The sequence below is a fragment of the Lichenostomus cassidix genome, chromosome 15 (assembly GCF_008360975.1).
Source record: "Lichenostomus cassidix isolate B80296 chromosome 15, HeHo_3.0, whole genome shotgun sequence".
Lineage (NCBI taxonomy): Eukaryota > Metazoa > Chordata > Aves > Passeriformes > Meliphagidae > Lichenostomus > Lichenostomus cassidix.
In genome coordinates, this window is record NC_139496.1 from 5,386,844 (window position 1) to 5,405,235 (window position 18,392).

The window sequence follows — 18,392 nt, forward strand, 5'->3', positions numbered from 1 at the left end:
CCAGCTGCCACCACTTTGGATGCTGGTCTGGAGAGAAGTGTCCTAAGGAAGTATCAGTTTGATCTTGGAATAGCACTCAGCCTCTCTGTCTGTAATGAGTCATTTGGCTTCAGTCATCGTTTCTGCTGAGCACAGTAATCCGTTTCCATGTCACAAAACCTTTACAGCAGATTTCAAGACCCTTTTGTGTTCTGTGGAATTGGCCAGAATGCAAACCTGGCAGGTTTGCTGCTTTCTGCTCATCTTTCAGGGCACTAAAGTCTTACTGTTTAAGTGCCCTTGTTTGTCTTGAGCAGCGCTGTTGCATTCAGATGGGTGGTTCTTCCATCTTTTGTAAAAGTTTGTTTAGGTGCAGACAAGGCATATTGGAGGCTGGGGTTTAGTTTCTTTTGCAGTGCTCCAAAAACACAATACAGAGATGGCTAATGAAGACTTGTGAAGGCAAATGGGGCAGTGACTGTCAGCACAGTTAACAGAAGCAACTGACTGTAGAGAGGAAGGACTGCCTGTTGGTGAGAGATAGGAGGCTGAGATGTGCAAGATCTCAGCAGTTTCCTGCTCTGCCACAAACTTCTTGTATGACTTGGTAATTACTTAATCTCCAAGTTCCTCCTCCGCTTTTAAAGAAAATTGAGGAAGATGGAGATAACACTTCCTCACCATACTGGACTGTCCAGGTAGCAAGGTGGTGGGAGGAGAGATTCATATTCCAGATAGTCAAAGCTGCCTGAGCAGCCAAGTGCCTGAGCCAGTAAAGGAAATAAAGAAGCTCTCAGATCCTGAGCATGGGGGTCAATTCATGTAGGAAACATCCTTACTACCCCCCTTTGAGAGAGCTGAGCCAGTGAAGCTTTGAAGATCAAGCAGGTTACCCACTTCTCAACAGAGAGTACAAACAATGGAGTTGGCATCTGATTCAGGCAGCAATTCACTTTGCTGACCCACAAGCATTCAGTTTTTCCACAAATACTAACTTCCCAGAACTGGTTGCAGTGACTTGAGCAATGCAGCTTCCCAGAAATTGGATAATCCCCTTTGATCTGTTGTAGCAGAGAAGAAACTACTCTGAAATGACCACAGCAGTTGGTGTGAGCACTTCCCTCGTTAGCTGGACAGGAGTTGCAGATGAAGAGTTGTCCTTGCTGTCTCCTCAGAAAACCTCATCCAGGGCTCACTGCACTGGAGGGGAGGGGATGAAGGCCCCCTTCATGACAAAGTGAGGGCTGGGATGTAGGGTGGGAGACACTTTCTTGGCAGTTTTCTGTGGTGTAGGAGGTTGTCACTCTCATGAAATCCACATTGGCATTGCTGGGCCCGTGGTGCAGATGGTCTCTCCCTCTTCCTGGCTGACTTCTGAAAGAATCCCACAGAGCTGGGATGCTCCTTGGGAAGGGAGCTTGTCAATTTAGAGTAAGCCTCACCAGCTTCTCCAGGGAGTTGCCTAGAAGTTTCTGGCCTGGTGCTGTTGCTTGCTGCTGTTACTGTAGAAGAGGAACTGGTGCAGGCTCCGGGCTGAGTTTGGCCCAAAGCCCCAAAGCAGAGGTGTGAGAGGGTCTGAGAGTGAGATGTTGTTTCTGTAAGCTGGGATGGGTTGCTGGCAGAGCTCATGTGAACAGCTTTCCCTGTAACTCCCCTTGGCATCCCTTCAACAGCAAGAGCACACGGACATCCTGCGCAGCCTGCGCTTCACGCTGGCCTTCGTGCACTACGTGATGGAGATCGCTGCTCTGAAGGGCAGCTCCAGTGACATGAGCAGCTCGGTGACATCAGAGTACCAGCTCCAGGAGAGCGTGGTGGCCGACCAGATCAGCCTCCTGAGCCGGGAGTGGAGGTAAGGATGGGCAGAGAGGGCCCAGCTCCCAGGGCTTCTGTCACTCCCTCCCTTGTGTACCTGCAGTCCTTGGGGACACGGAGCTGCTGCACAGTCACACTGATCTGTCTGCACTGAATGTGCTTTCTTTGCAGCTATGCAGAGCAGCTCGTGCTGTACCTGAAAGTGGCAGAGCTTCTGTCCTCGGGGCTGCAGATGGCCATAGAGCAGATCAAAGCTGGCAAGCTGTGCCTCTCCTCCACTGTCAAGCAAGGTAAGGCTGCTGCACTTGTGGGGTAAAGGACTCACCTGGAATGGAGCTATTAAAAGTGTCACAGAGGGTATGGAGGGGGTGGAGTGAGTGTGAACCCCACTGGTGTGGTGGGGGCTCATTTGTAGTTGTCCTCTTGTGCAGCAGGATCTTTATTCACACTGAGAACGTTCGTCTCTTCTCATTGACTTTGTCTCAGAGCTACTGTCATGCTCCTGGGAGACTCTTCAGCACTAATTAGCAAGGGGGGGATGTATCTTATCTGATTCCTTGTATATCTCTATCTCAAGTGCTTATTTGTACTTGATGTAAGCCCAGCTTAATTACACAGGGCATGTTCTAGGAAGTGCTTACTCAGCAAATAGAGACCTGTCCTGGCAGTGATGATTTTTCAAGTGAAACAAAAACACAGGAAGTGAAGTACTGGTAATGCCAGAGTCACTCCTTTGCTGGTGTTACAGCCTTACATTTGCATCTGACTGTCTGTGGTAAGAGCTGGCTGTGATTCAGTGATTAGAAAAAATAATTTTAAAACTCCCATTGTAATATTACTGAGGGAGCTTTCTGAAACACTTGAAATACTTGACCCACCAGCCGCCTACCCCAAGAGCTTTGTCTTTGCAAGTATTTGTGCTGCCTTGGGATGGGGTGTAAAAAAATGGAAGTTAAATATGATGAACACACATATGTTGTAGCAGGCAGTGTGGAGCAAAATATACCAGATTTAGCTACACATCTTCACAAGTTCAGGGGAACAGGAAAGTTGTCATAACCCAAATAAATCACTCCTTTTCAGAGCAGATTGCAGCTTGTAGATTTGTGGTGTCATTTGTCCTCCAATGTGTGGGAACTGGGCAAGGCTGGCTTGTCTTGTTTCGTGTAGTGTGGGGATTTTCAAGTGTGCATGTAGGAGTTAGTACTCATCAGCTGGTGGGAGTTTGTGTTCAGTACTCTGTGTAGATCATGCCATGTAGCTAGGGAGACTCAGCCTGTGGCATCCCTTGCAATTCTGGGTTGTTATTTAATTGCTCAGAGTCATGTTTGACTCCTGATTCTCTATTCCATAAGCTTCCCGTACGAGCTGCTGTGGTTCAGAAAAGGAGGTGGCCTTTCACAGGCACCCATATCTTTTCTTAGTGGGACAGCAGCGTCCCAAGAGAGATTCCCTTGCTTAGTCAGTGCTGCTGATCCACTCCAAGAGCTCCCACATGTGAGCCATGCTCTCCTTCACAGCACGTCATCACCCATCAAGTAGCAGAAGCTCTGTATCTGCACGTCTGCTGCTGCTGGTGTGTGAGACATCCTGTAGGGAGCAAACTGCTCCCTGCCTTGTGACAGTTGTGGGAAACAAAAATAGACCTGGCCTCAGGTGAACCAGAAGTGTGTAGGAGTTGCCATGTGCAGGCTTATAACTGGTGAAGGTGACAGAGGAAAGGGAAAAGACCTTCTCAGTGCAGGACTTTCCTGTCAGTCCCTTGGCTTTAACAGAACCCTGTTGTCTCTGGGTTAGTCGTTTGGAGTTCTGCACGTGGAGATGGGGAGGCACAGGGAGAACTGGAAGTAGTGCCTGAAGCATTTCTTTCTTTTACCGTAGTTGTGAAGAAGCTGAATGAGCTTTATAAATCCAGTGTATCCTCCTGCCACTGCCTCAACGTGAGACTGCAGAGGTTCTTCTTGGACAAACAGAAGCTGATGGATCGGATCAACAGCATCACTGCAGAGAAGCTCATCTTCAGCTACGCTGTGCAAATGGTAAAAACCTCACAGTGCCTGGGACTGGGGTTAGCACAGAGCAGTGTTGGGCATTAATGGTTCCTGCTGGTGGCCTTAGCAGGTGGCTTCCCTCGTGATGCTCCCCTCTCAGGCTGGGCAAGGGAGGTGTCCAAGCAGCTGAGAGACTGTGCTGGGAAAGCTGGGTTTGTTCTGGGAGTAACCTCTCAGCGCTGTGTTGTTGCCCTCAGGTGCAGTCTGCAGCCCTGGATGAGATGTTCCACCACAGAGAAGATTGTGCACAGAGGTACCACAAAGCTCTGCTGCTAATGGAGGGGCTCCTGAACATCATCACTGAGCAGGGGGACATAGAAAACATCAGTAAATGTGAGTATTCGGTGACTTTCTGTTTTTTCCCCAACTAGAACATACGGGCTTTTTAGCTGCATGGGTTAGAAATTACCGTTCCCAGCACCATTTTTTTCCTTTGGCTACATCTTGGTGGACATAGCAGAGACCTCTTGGCTTGTTACAGCTCCTTGCAGCCTCCTGTTTTTCCAACAGAAAAAGCCCCTTATGGCTGGGGTTTAATCACCTCTGTTGCCTCTCCCTGCAGAATGTGGGAAGAGGGGATGGGTGATAACCATTGTCTGTGGGAGCAGTTTGGCTTGGCCTGGGCTCTGCTCCACCACAGCCATCCCAGCCCACCTGCAGCACTCCCAGCAGTGTCCCTGTGGTCAGAGGGGGAGGCCACAGCTGGCAGACCATGTGCCTGTCCCCTCTGCTGGCCACCCACTGCCTGCCTTGGGCTGCCATCCAGAGCACTGGACGGCTCTAGCCATCCGTGGAGGCAGAGCCCTTGGATAGGTAATGAGAGAAGAGATTTCTGGCTCCCAGGCAATCAGTCAGTTAATTATCACCAACTTTCACAGCTGACAGGAGGCTCACTGAAGGGAGAACAAAGGGAAATAGTCAGGTGGTGTGTGGTACTGGAGGGCTAAGTGAATAGGGAATACTAAGTGGTTTCTATTGTACTGTTTCTTACCAAACCTAGATCACATCTTTTGATCCAGAGATACAGTTAATGCATGTAGTAGATTTCTTTTCCTAGTTGTTATCCTGGTATTCCAAATTCCAGCTTCCTGATTGAGCTGTTCTCTGGTAGGCAGTAATGGGCGTGCATTTCATTTTAGATCTCAGGTCTGTGATTACATATTTCTGAAAAGTAAAATGATGAACCTAGAAATACAGCAAGTGTTCCTGTGAGAGGCATGAATTCCACCAAACATTTATCTTTTGAATGATTTTTGGGCTCAGGCAATGAGGACCTGGCACTGATGATGCTGGGTGGGCTCTGTCTCTCAGTGTAAGCCATGGCAAATGGCACTGGAGACCTTGAGTCATTTTGCCTGCTGGCAAAAGCTGCTCCAATAACTGGAAGTGAACAAATTCTTTCTGGCAGATGGTAATCCTTTATAACATCTTGATATCTCTGTCAGAACTGCTGCCTCCCAGCTTTTGCTGTCAGATCTCTGACTGTTCAACCCTTTGACCTGTCCCTTCCCAGCAAGGTGTCTGTGGTCAGGTCTTCTCTGGCCTGATTGGTACCTGGCAACGATTCTCAAGGTGCTGCTTAGATTTGTTGAAATTCTACTATCTGTTTTTCCTCTTGTGTTCAATCTCTAGTGGTGGTCTTTATATTGCCAGGAAAGTGAGAAGCTGATTGCTTGTGCTGGTTTTTTCCCCAGGTAAGCTGTGCATCGAGCGCAGGCTGTCAGCTCTGCTGTCGGGGTTCTGTGCCTGATTTCAGTGGCGTTGTCCTTCACACACCTTGCCCCAGCTGATTGCTTTATTCCCAACAGCCTGTGCTGTGGTGGGAGACAATTCTGGCAGTAGGACAACTGGAGGATGAACTTCTCACTGTTCTGTATGTGGACGTTTTGGGAAGCTGTTCCACAGACTTGGATTGCTTTGTGGGGACGTATGACTGCAGCAAGCACAAATACTTCCCTGCCCGAAGGCCTGGGTGAAGGCATAGCTGATGTGGAAAGGTCTCCCTCGTTGTCAGAGGGGTTGAAGGCTAGAAGTTTGCTTCTTCCCAGCACTTTGAAGGATAAGACTGCTGCCTACCCCTCTTGCATAAGAACAGGGTATTCCAGTGCTGTGTCCATTGCAGGCAATGGATGTGCTGAAACTGCTGGCTTCAGTTGATGTCGGAGTGTGTCATTCAGACATAAAGGCCAGTTTATGTCCTTTCCCCTTCCCAGCTGAGAGCCAGGCATCTTCAAGCTCCCTGGCAGCTGGAGGCTCCCCTCCACTCTCTCCTTTGTCCTTCCTCATTGTGTTTATGCCTTGGAGTGCTTGGAGAGGAGGGAGTTGGCGTTTCTGAAGTAGCTCCCACCTCGACAGACTTGCTGAGTGAGGCAAAGGCCGTGCAGCTGCTGGGAAGCTTGGAAATCCCACGGCTGCTGTGTGGGCTCCCTGTCTGCCTGCCTGGATGGGCGAACGACACAGGGAAAGGGACTCTGCAGTGAACAGGAGGACAACAGAGAGCATCACATCCTGTGTTTGTAAGAAGCCAAACTGAATCCGTTCCTCCCTTGGTCCCTGGGCGCAGTGGGATCAATGTGAAAGACTCCTGGCTGTTGAGCTCAGCCTGTCAGCACGTACCTACCTGGAGGAAGCACTAGCACTGTCCTGCTTTCAGCTGTTGGCTCAATAACCCCTGTCCTGGAGCCCCTCAAACTGAAAACACTAGCTTTGTGAATCAAAGTTGCACTTTACACACTATGGGAACTTTGAGAAGTTGACTTTGCATCACACAACAACCCAGGAACATCACGACTGTTAGGAATGCTGTTCTTTTTATTCCTTTCCTTGCTTCCTGGTTGTTTTATTGCACTACGTGTGTGCGTATATTAATATGTATTCCTAAGAGTGAATATATATTGATATTGATATGGTTTGTGTGTAACTGTACGTATTTAACTGTACTGTATCTTGTGAGTGTGAGGCAAAGAGCACTGCAGAGTCTGTGCTGTTCCTCCTCCACACCAGGCAAAGCTGACTTGCAGTCTGGCAGTACCAAGATTTGTTTTTTATTTAAATGTTCTTTTGAGGACAGTCAGTACAAAGCTCCGTGCTTTTTAAGAGCTGAAGAACAGGCGTTAGGATCCCACACACTTGGAAATGCATTTTTTAAGAAGTTTTATTTGCTGCTTTGTTTTTGTTTGTTGGGGGTTTTTTTTATAAAGAAATCTCGTCGCGTTCGGTTTTATGTTGAGCATTTCTTTCAAGGAGACTCTGTAGCCAAATGCGACTGCGAGTGGCTGGAGTTCTGGTTGAGGCTTCGGGTGCTGTGAGCATGTGTGTGCAAGGGGAGCTGCCTGCCTTCCATCTGTCTGTGAGAGCATGAGTGTGACGTTCCAGAGTCGTGGCAGTATTGTGGTAGCACTGGGCAGAAAAGCATCTTTGAAAGCAACTCGAAACCTCAGGCTTAGTTTTTGGGGATCTAAAAATATTTTGCACGTGGTGGTTAAGTCCTCATTGCTTTTTTTTCCTCTCGAGATTGGCACGTTCGGTGTGATACTTTACAAGGGTTTCAGGAGCAACTTCATTGACTTTGGAGCTGGAGCCGTGTTTGGCAACACGGGTGTTTCTGTTCACAGAGCAGAAATGCCAATAAAACAATTTAAAAATATTCCCAATTGCCCCAACCAGGGAAGCTTAAGTGTAGCTTTCACAAATGCTTCAATATTTGGCAGCTGTTACACTGTACACTCACAGTCTGCTGCTTCTGTGGCCGTTTGTGCTTGTGCCTGGGAAAAAAAGAAGGAGGGGAGAAAAAAAAGAAAAACAACCAAAACCCCCCAGCCTGCTGTGGACAGAAACACCGAGGAGACCCAGACTGCTTCTGAAAGGTTTTGGCCAGATGTGCAAAGGGCTATGCTGCAGGCAGGAGGGCTGGGAGGCAGCATGGAAGCACCAAGCCAGGACTGACTCTGCAATACCAACCCTGCACCCCGGAGCCTCCGAGGAGGAGCCCAGCCTGGGATCCACGTCTCTGCCGCGCCCTAGTGAGCTGTGTGTGTGGCAAGCTCAGCACTAACCTTCCAGCTGTACTTAATTACTTGAATGTATCAAAATCGTCCACATTCAATGTATACAAGTATATATTGCTCCAAAAAGAATTGTGGTTTACAGACCTACAACTGATATATATGTATGTGTTTGTGTATATACATGCAAGGCTGTGTGTGTGTATGTGTGTGCATGGGTAGAGAATACACACACAAACACAAACGTGTATATATATGTTTTTTCTCTCAATACTTGAAACTTAGCCACTGTGCTTGAATTAAAAAAGAAAAAAAAAAACCAACAAAAAACCCACACAAAATAACCCCAAAAACAGGGGAGAAAAAAAAAAAGAAAAAAAAGAGAAAAATCTGACAGGTGATTTATTTTGCCATCACTTTGGTGACTTTCTTTTTTATCTAACTGCATGTAGCGTGAAACCAACTTTTTTGGTGAAAAATATTTATTGCTTTGTAGACAATAAGGTATGAAAAAAAAAAGGAAAAAAAAAAGAAAGAAAACACCCCAAAAACCAACCCCCAACCATTGCTGAAGTTGCTAGTGTAGTCCACCTGCTATTGTCATGGCTTTGTTGCTGTTGCAGCGTTTGTGTCTGGCGTCTTTAATAGATTTCAAGAAACCTCAGTCTAATTACACGTACCTTCAGGTTTGTGAGAGCGTATGATGATGTTCTTTATAAGGTAATGCTTGATACTTTGTCAACATTTTTTATTTGTGTTTTGTGTGACTTTTTTTTTTTGGCTTTAAATTGTACGACACCAATTTAAGAAAATAAAATTGATTTGAAATTGTTAGCGGCCTGTTTTCAGTGCTTTATAATTCCAGTTCACGTGGCATCTGAGCAAAGTCTTTATAATGTGTGTGCTTCTACCTGCTTGACTTTTGGAATATTCAAGGAGGAAAAGCTAAACCCTGCATCTGGGATGTGGGAAAGGTGCTGAATTAATTAGTCCAGTCCTTTCACTCTTGCAGAAATTTCAGCAACACAGCTGTAAACTTTCAAAAGCCAAATACCATAATTCCACCAAATACTTCCCAAAACTCCACTTGCTGAACTTTTGTGTGTTATTGTTGCCCATGTGCATCACTGGGGAAAGTCCTGCCCACCAGCCCCTGTATGATGCAGCATCACCCCAGTTACTGGACAGTATTGTTTTTGTAAGAAAAAACCTTATTTCAAAATAATAATTTACCGTGAACTGGAATTGTTTTTGTCTTGCATAACCTATTTCCTGCCCTTGCCTTTCCCACACCAGGGAATTGCTCTGTGAGAACAGTCCTGCCTGGAGATGCTGGGCTCTTGTTGATGCTGACTCACATGCAGGGACAGTCAATCCCTCCTCCCTGCAGAGCTGCAACACCATCAGTGCTGGGGACAACTCTGAGAAACTGCATTTCTGTGTGGTGGAAAGGTGGTGGTACCACCTGGGCAAGGCCCCACAGCAACCCTTGGAAAGCTAAATAATTACACGTGCTGGTGTTGCTTAAAGTTTGACAGCTCAGCAAATTTGGGTCTTTGTTTTTTGTGGATTTGGGGGTTGTTTTGGGTTTTTTCCAACATTTTTTTCCTTTAGTGGAAAAACCTTGCATATGTTTGTTCCCTGCAGCATGATACAGTAGTGCAGAATATATCCATTTAAAAGTTTCTGATGCTGAGGGTAAGGGAGGGGGTGTCTTTTGAAGCTGTTCATGAAGAATTGAAAAGGTTCAAATGAAAACACTGTAGCCAAATGAAAGATGGATCCCTGTGTGTCACACGCCTGTGTGGATAGAGGACTCTCTGCTGAATCCATAGGACTCTTTCACAGGCAGCAGAGCAGAGGGGGAAACTGCTAGCTGGGAAAACTTAAACAACAGAAACACACAGTCTCTTCTAAAAGCACTGAACCATGGGGCCTGGACGGTTCAAAAGCACCAGTGGAAATTGCACAACTTTCTGGATGTTGACTGTGACGTTACGCTGCTGTTGATTCTAGGAGAAAACAAACCCGAGCAATTCTTCCAGGGCATTTGGCTTTGTTCCTGCATTTTATATTTAGTTGTTGGTAAGTACGTCAGCAAAAACACACTCATTCAACTCTGAAAGATCAGGGGTGACAGTGACATCAAGGAAGCAGAAACGGGTGGGTGTGTGTTGAACCAAGGCGATACAAAGATCAATTATTCTGCTTCCAGCTCTTCTAAAGCTTTGTTTCACAAGGAATTAACTCCTTCCCAGCACATTTGAGCTCTCTGGAGTTTAGCTTGATGTTGGCTTCTCTGCTGTGGCCCACTGTGCCTGGTCACCTCACAATCTCCTGAGGGGTTTTGCTGAAGGAGGGGAAGGGCTGTGTGCAGGGAGACAATACCCTGGCACAGCTCTGCAAGGCAGGAGCTAATGCTCCCCAGAGAAATGCCAGCAGCTGGATTTATTTAGATTTATTACCATAAATGTAGCACTGAGGATGGATGCCATTCCCTGGGTGAGGAATGCCACGTAGTGCAGGCATATAAACTTCCCTGGGACATTTCTTTCTAAAAACAGCCTTTTTAGGGACAATAGAGTCAGAACCACCCCCCTCCTGGGAGATGGAACCTGGCAAGGGATTTGAGTGCTTTCAGAAAACATGTTAAATAATGTATTTCTAAGAAGGAGCAGAAGCAAATGTCAAACACAGGTTTCTTCCCTTGTCATAGACAGAGAGTAACTGAATTCCCAAATGTGCACAATTTTTCTTTGTGTATCCAGCTAATACCCAATACAACTGCTGGGGAGGAGCTAAGGTGCTGCTTGTCCCTTGCAGGACAGCATGTCATCAGTTCCCAGCATGGAGGTTAATGGCTTTTAACCACAATGTTTGGTATCTCCTGAACTTCTAGTGCTGTACAGCAAAGGCCTTAAATTCATTAAAGATCAGTTTAGCAGCTTTTTCCTTCCCTTTAACAGAAAACTATTGGAAGAAAGTATCCTTCAAAACAACACGATGTCTCATTGGAGCCTTTTTTATTGATGTAAAAGAAATTTTATATCTCTGTGTATTTAAAGCAAGTCCTCTTGAAATAAATATGTCCCTTTTCCATAGCTGGCCTTGGGGAGGAAGATGAGAAGGTTGTTGGGGTGACATTGCCACAGCAGAGCAGGAGCAACCTGTTCAGGGAGGGGATAGCCAGCTGCACTGGGGCCATGGGCCCTGCTCTGCCAGCCGGAAGGGACATCCCGCAGTGTCCCTGGGCAGGGAGGAGTGGGAGAGGTGCCAGAGGTGCCCTGGCAAGGGACAGCTGTGCAGCCAGAGCTTTGGGTGTTCCCAGCACACGGCAGGGAGGTGGCACTTCGCGTTCCCAGAGCCCCCTCTGCAGGCGGCAGTTTGGTGTGAGGAGAGACACTGACATCGCTATGAAAATTAAATTAAGTGCCTCCAAAAACATGGCAAACCCCTGTCCTTCAGCCATTCTGCCTTCCCATCCTTCAGGGTCTGACTCCCCCAGAGTGCACCAGCAGCGCCAACTCTGGCAAGTCACTTCAATTTCTCCTTGCTTTTGGTAGCAAGATCAAACAGGTAAGTTATATGTAGGTGTTTAAAGATAAAATAGGTAAGTTTGAAAAAGGAAGAGGCAGTACATGCTGTGGCAGGTTAAGAGCAGAGCTTGTGCTGCCTGTTTTGAAGTTTCTTGGCTGCCCTTGGAATGGGTGAGGAGCTGGAATGCCATAGCTTTTTCCCTCATGGGATATCCATGCAAGTCTGTCTCCTATCCCATCACTGTTTTCCATATTGACTGGGGCGTTCTTCCCTCCCTCAAATTTACTGAAATGAGCCAAGCTCAGAAATCAGGGCAGGGAAGGAGGAGGAAGGGATGTGGTGGACAGACAGTGCAATTGCATAAGCTCCACTTCCTAAGGAAATGAGGCAAAAAAAGATTCAGACACCCTGGTTGCAGTGATAAAGAAATTTGTATTCCTGTTTCCCTTGGCAGCAGCGCTGCACTGTGATGGGCCATCTTTTATCACTTCTCTAAACAAAGTGCAGCTGGAACTCTGTGATAGATCCTCCCTTTTCTCCTGAAATAACTCAGAAGTGTCAGTTCAAAAAAGGGCGTGCTGCATTTCTTCCCCTTATTAGCTGAAATAAGAAGCCTGTGATAATCTGGTCCGCTTGGAAGTGTCAAACCTTCCGTGTTCCATCTCAATGGGTAAATGGAGCTCTCCCACACTAATCTCACAGTGTGCCAGGAAACCCACATCCTCACTGGGTAGCACTGGGGCAAAAAACCATTCCAGGTGCGTTTGGCTTTTTGGGAGGTACTCGGTGTGGCCTGATAAGGGCTCCTGTTGGGCCCAGACTGCCCATGAGGTGCATCAGTGCAGACAAAACTCGCTGCACAAAACATGAGCAAAAGGATTGCCTGAGCGAGCCAGCTGGGGCAAACCTGAGGGGAAGTGGAGCCAGAGGTGTCCGTGCTTGACACTGGCACAGACAGAAGTGTGTGGGAAAGGGAGAGATGGGGATCACTGTGACATCCCTCTGGGAAGGGAGCCGTGAGCTTCCAGGGCAGACCTATGGGCCATGGGAACTATGCCCTCTGCCTTGTCCTCACCTCACTGGAGCTGTAGTGCTGTCAGTCCCCTGCTTTCCTCGATTTAACAACGTGACAGATTTTTGCGTGAGGTGGGGCTGAGCAGGGCAATGTCCCCACCCTGGGCACTGCCATCGCGGGAGCACGCACGGCTCTGCAGGCTGGGAATCCCGGAGCACACATGGCTCCACACGCCATCCCTCTGCACACTCGGAGGGCGATCCGGGAAGGGCTGGGTTTGCCGTACGGACCGCGGTTCCCTCAGCCCGCCCCGCTGCCCTCACAGCGCCCTTCGCCTTTCCCGCCGTGTCCCCGCGCGGCCGCCGTACCGCGCCTGTGCGTCCAGCGTGCTGCCGCCGCTCCGCAGCGCCCGTGTAAGTGGCGGTGGCGGCGGGCGCGGGGCTGAGGGCAGCGGGCAGCGGGCAGCGGGCAGCGGGCAGCGGGCAGCGGGCAGCGAGCGCGGCCTCTCCCGCCCGGCGGATCCGGGACGATGCTGCGGTGGGGGCTCAGGGTCGTGAGCTGCGGCCTCTCTGCCCCGGGGAGCGCGGCGTGCGCCGGGCCGTGGCGGCGGCAGCGCAGCGTGGGTACCGCCGGGCCCTGCCTTGCCCCCGCGCCGGGGACGGGACAGGCCGGGTGCGCCCAGCGCCGCTCGCCCTGCCGGCCCGCCGGGTGGCCAGGCTGCACAGGCCCTGCCTCCCTTCTCCAGGGCGTGGTGACACGGCCCTAGGTGACACTGACCTAGGGACAGGGGTGCTCGCCCTTCCTGCTCCGGCTTGTTCGTGTGCTGTCCCCTTCTGCGGGCCCGGGGGGTGGATCTGTCGCTTTCTGCCCGAGTGTCATGCCATTCATGCTCGTCCCCTTTGCGGTTGTGTCCCCTGCAGGTTCTTAGAATGGCTGAGGATTTGAGAGCAGCGGTTGCCAGCCAGACAAAGAGACTCAACAGCAGCAGCGAGGTGGTTGAAAGGCTGGAAGAAAATGGGCATCAAAACAAAAGGTTGAAGGGCGATGCGGATGAGGAAGATGCAGAGGATCAGAATAAGAAGTCTCCCAAAAGGAAGATTGTGCTGTTGATGGCATATTCGGGGAAGGGCTACCATGGGATGCAAGTAAGTAGTTTGGCAAAGCACTGTATCCAGCTTATTTTTTGGCTTGGAGTCTGTTATGTTTATTACTGTAGTCACACTGACTGTGTAGGGAAACAATTTGCAGTTGCAATGTGAAAAGCTGGGGCAGGAACAGTGTATGAATGGATTCAAATGGCTTAGCAGTAACTTCATTTAAAAAAGTCAGTGGTGCATCTCACAGATGATTCTGGGGACAGTGCTGTGTCATAGCACCAAACCTGCCCGTGCAGGGTGGTCTGTGGCACAGGGCTGGCAGTGAGAGAGTGATCCTGCTCCATCTGCTGCTCCTCTCCACGTACTGCAAGCTCCGTACACTTAAATACTTCAGAAGCTCCAAGGGATGACTTACAGGGAAGGGAGCTTTTCATGCTTATGCAACAAAGGAGATTTGTTCACCAGCAGTTAACCTCCTCCTTACAGGCGCATCAGGTAAACTGAGCAAAAGAACCCAATCTAATTTTTTGAAGCAGAATTTGCAGAGGCTGGGTTTGGAGCAGCAGCTGTCAGCTTCAAGGTGCTGGGACAGTATTTCATTGCTGCTGTTTCATGCAGTTGAAGGAATCGTCAAAAAGCTCGAGGTGTTGCACAGTGAAATTAGAAATGAGCATCTTTGTTTGCCATAACAGTAACAGCTAAATAGGAAGAATGCTTTATTAATACTCTCTGGTAAAAAAAAGTTAGTTTTAGTAGAGAATGGCTGTGCTCTTAAGGCTGTGAAGGGAAGACTTTTAAAGAATTTCCCAGCAACGTTTGATTAACAAAATTGTCATCTTCAGTTATCCAATTATTACTGTTTGTTCTATTTCTTATTTTTTCTACATATTGCCTCTTAGAGAAACGTGGGATCTTCACAGTTCAAGACAATTGAAGATGACTTAGTCTCTGCCCTTGTTCAGTCAGGATGCATCCCAGAAAACCACGGGGAAGATATGAAGAAGATGTCTTTCCAGCGGTGTGCTCGAACTGATAAGGTACTTTGGGTAGGGGTTGTGCTCTCCTAGACCCTGGGATTTACAAACCTCTGCTAACTGGGAAGGACTGGTAAAGCATTGTCTAGAGTGAGATCACACAGTGAATGTTGCTTGAAACTTCTCCTTTTGTTAAATTAAAGTTAAATTAAATTAAATTAAAGCACAAGCAAATAAACTTGTTCCTCGGCTATTTCAATTCTGCAAGGGTTATGCCAGAGCTTCCAAAGTATGTAATTATGTGGGCTTGTGTGTTATGATTTTTACAGGGTGTGTCTGCAGCTGGACAGATTGTGTCGCTGAAGGTCAGGCTAATAGATGACATCTTAGAAAAGATCAATAATCATCTCCCTTCTCACATCAGAATTCTGGGTAAGAACACTGAAATGGGCAGGGAAGATGTTTTTAAGAGATGCTTTCTCCGGCAGAAGGTCTCTCCCTTACCATTATAATTTTACTTGTAAGTAGATTAGTTTCAACACACTTCTGTTAGCTTGAAATTGAGGTTCTCATAAACAAATCTATTTTTTGTTTGTATTTTGTTTAAAATACATTCTTGTTGGTAGGAGTGAGATCACAGTCAGTTCATAACCTACTGATTCAAAAATCTAATGTCACTTTTAAATCCAGGCCTGAAAAGAGTCACTGGGGGATTCAACTCCAAGAACAAATGTGATGCCAGAACCTACTCCTACATGCTGCCAACGTTTGCCTTTGCCCATAAGGACCATGATGTGCAGGAAGAACTTTATCGGGTGGACAGAGAGACCCTTGAAAGGGTCAATAAACTGCTAGCTTGCTACAAAGGGACACACAACTTCCACAACTTCACGTCGCAGAAGGGCCCCAAGGACCCCAGTGCCAAGCGGTACATCATGGAGATGTACTGTGGAGAGCCCTTCGTCAGGGAAAACATGGAATTTGCAGTGATCAAAGTGAAAGGTCAGAGTTTCATGATGCACCAGATCAGGAAGATGATTGGGCTGGTGATAGCAATTGTGAAAGGTTATGCTGCTGAGTCTATCATGGAGCGCAGCTGGGGAGAGGAGAAGGTCGACGTCCCCAAAGCCCCAGGACTTGGGCTGGTGTTAGAGAAAGTACACTTTGAAAAATACAACAGGCGTTTTGGGAATGATGGGCTGCATGAGCCGCTGGAGTGGACAGAGGAGGAGGAGAAGATTGCTGTTTTCAAAGAGCAATACATCTATCCTACCATTATCAACACAGAAAGGGAGGAGAAATCCATGGCAAACTGGCTAAACACCCTCCCCATTCACGACTTCAACTCATCTGCTGTTGAGATGCAAACTAACAACAAAAATTCAAAGGTAATGACTGAAGCCATTACTTTGCAAATGGAAGCTGTCAGATTGAAATGTCTCTTCCCTTTGTAACATTTTTGTTTTCCATGAATATGCCGTGGAAGATGACAGTCATCTGGAGTATGAAATGTGTATAATCATTTCTGTCTTTGTGCACTTGATGATAGTGAAATGAATTGTACAAATAATTGTTTTCCCTGGGATTTCAACAGGGAGCAGTTGATGAGGGAGGAAGAGAAGCTTTAAGCACAAGCAATTTGCATAATCATAAACTAGCAACAGAAACTGTGGACAAATTACCAGCCTTTGCTGTTGTGAAAGTGTTTGGTAGTCTAGGTTTCAGTATGACAATTTTGTTTTAAATACCTTCTGGCTTTTTGTATTCGCTGATTTTGGGCTAATTCTCATTTTGTGTAATTCCCTGTTACTAGATAAGGTTTGGAATCAAGGAAATTTAAGACCAGCTCTTTTAAATTAATCTGCCATGAGCTCAAAATAGGCCATCAGAACGACTACTGAGTAGGTGGGATATTGTGGAATTGGATTTGTGCCAACAGGAACTCCTGTGAGCTGTAAGGTGCAATACTACAAAGGTGTAGAATACATTCTTATCAAAAACGAAATTTCAGTTAAAGGCTGGCAACTCCTTGAAGGATGACTGATGGGCAGGGCTAAAACTTCTTTGTAGTGCAACTCCGAAGAAAATAATGACCATTTTTTCATTTAACACAGCCTTTAAAATAAGCTTTATTTTGTGTAGCCAATGAACCTGTCCTGAAGAATGTTAGGTTTAATTATGTCTCTGCCATTTTTTGCTGGAGTTCAAGAGAGTTTTAACACATAAAGCTTTCAGCCTTGTTGAATAGCACAAGCGAGATACCATCAATTTCCCAGGGTTATTTTTTTTACTTGTCTGAATTCTGGAGCTGTGAGAGGGGTGTTTGTGACAGGAGGTCACAGCAAAAGCCACGTTAGTTTGGTTAAATGAGACCCAAAGAGACCATGTGGCTCGGAGTCCTTTACCTGGTGATGTTGGCAGGATTTGGTGCTGCCAGGTTCTCAATCCCTGACATACTCCTGGCAGGGGACATGTTCTGCTCCCTGCAGATAGACCCAACCAAGTACAGGTTTGGCACCACAGTTAGCACAAGCTGTCTGGGAGGGATAAACAAGGCATGATATGACAGACTCTGCTGAGATTTTGCAGGCTGTTTGCATTTCAGTGAGCTGTGCTTGCTGGTATGAAGTCGACTGTCTGAGTGTGGCAGAATTTGTTTTGTTGTAGGATATTAAACTGCCAGTGTTAAATTCTTAGGATTTGGTGTTTGTTTTCAGCAAGTGGTGGTGAGGGGAAAAAAGGAGTAACTACAGACGTATAGTCTATAGATATATACCATGTCAGCTTCTCTGTATAAAAATCCTTTGATAACAGTCATGTAAATTAAAATACTTGCATCAAAAAACTACATAAATCCTGCAAGTTAATTGCACTATATTAACCTACTGAAGGAGTGGCTCCCAGAGAAGAACTCTGACATCAGTTTCCTTGTAAGTTGCTAACATCTGTAGTATTTTCCTAGTACTACTTTGTGCAACTGACTTCACCTTTAAACAGCTATTAGTGAGCCCTGGCTTATCTGCAGTACAGGTTGGACATAAATTCTCTGCAGCAGACAAATAAAATTCTCAAATCTGGCTTTAGACGATGTAACAAACTTAGCTTTTGAGGGAATTGCATAAAAAACCACTTAACTTGTCTCACCTGCATTTATTTTCTTTTACTTTTTCAGAGGTTTAAAGTCAGTATCTTTGATTTAGGTCAGTCTGTGGATGTAAATGCAATACTCACAAACCATTTCTCGTTTTGCTTTGCAGAAGAGCAGCGACCTTGAAGGTAGTGATGGTTGTGGCGACGATTCTGACTGAGCCAGGATGTGGCTGGATGTGGAACCTTTGCTGCTTGCAGTTTCCTTTGTCTACAAAAAAGTGGCCTTTCTTGATCCAAGAACAGTGAAGCAGGAGTTTGCAGAATGAGAACTGGATGCCCAGGAGAAACTGGGTGGGGAAGACAGTGCAGTAGAAAAAACAGAAGCTTTTTATACCACTGACCAATTCACCTGACTGATATACTTGAAAACAGTGCAGTGAGAAAACAGCTTTCGAAAAGAATCTTGAAATGCAGGATATCTTAATTGCTATTTGAATAATGTTTTTATTATGTTTACTTGGAAAGAAGTATTTTAAATATATATAATCTCTACATAAAGATGGGGCAAATAATTTTAATATACTCTTTTTTATTATGAAGTTATGACTCCATGAGCTTTTGATTTTTTTTTTAATCGTGTACCTTTACTCAATCTCTAAACGCCATTAAGCTTTTATTTTCCATGTCATCCATGGTTTTCCTATGGAATAACATGCATGACCCTGAGTGTGGTGCTAAAACTACCAATGTTGTTGGAACTCTTTGTTCCCACATTTAATGGTTGCTGGCCAAAGCCTTTAATTTTATGACTCCTAAAATTATTCTTTTGG

The 18,392-nt window shown here is 46.6% G+C and overlaps 2 protein-coding genes across 9 annotated transcripts in view; both read left to right on the top strand.

The window, feature by feature from the left end:
• The window catches only part of ULK1 (unc-51 like autophagy activating kinase 1), a 75,603-nt gene extending 66,920 nt beyond the window's left edge, over positions 1–8,683 (top strand). For all 7 annotated transcript variants that reach the window (XM_085075733.1, XM_085075732.1, XM_085075734.1 and 4 more), the window contains 5 exons: positions 1,653–1,831; positions 1,966–2,084; positions 3,676–3,833; positions 4,043–4,178; positions 5,540–8,683. In XM_085075733.1, coding sequence (XP_084931859.1) covers positions 1,653–1,831; positions 1,966–2,084; positions 3,676–3,833; positions 4,043–4,178; positions 5,540–5,595 — 648 coding nt within the window. In that variant the 3' untranslated portion in view covers positions 5,596–8,683. The remainder of the gene's footprint in view (positions 1–1,652; positions 1,832–1,965; positions 2,085–3,675; positions 3,834–4,042; positions 4,179–5,539) is intronic.
• A 3,859-nt stretch (positions 8,684–12,542) lies between these two features.
• Positions 12,543–18,161, top strand: PUS1 (pseudouridine synthase 1). 2 transcript variants are annotated; one of them, XM_085075737.1, is made up of 6 exons: positions 12,543–12,814; positions 13,322–13,546; positions 14,398–14,535; positions 14,802–14,904; positions 15,163–15,860; positions 17,730–18,161. In XM_085075737.1, exons 1-6 carry the CDS (start codon positions 12,551–12,553, stop codon positions 17,778–17,780), a joined length of 1,479 nt encoding a protein of 492 aa, XP_084931863.1. In that variant the 5' UTR covers positions 12,543–12,550; the 3' UTR covers positions 17,781–18,161. The 2 variants fall into 2 exon arrangements, with proteins under 2 accessions (XP_084931863.1, XP_084931864.1); XM_085075738.1 differs by lacking the exon at positions 12,543–12,814 and adding an exon at positions 12,822–13,020.
• Positions 18,162–18,392: the final 231 nt, after the last annotated feature.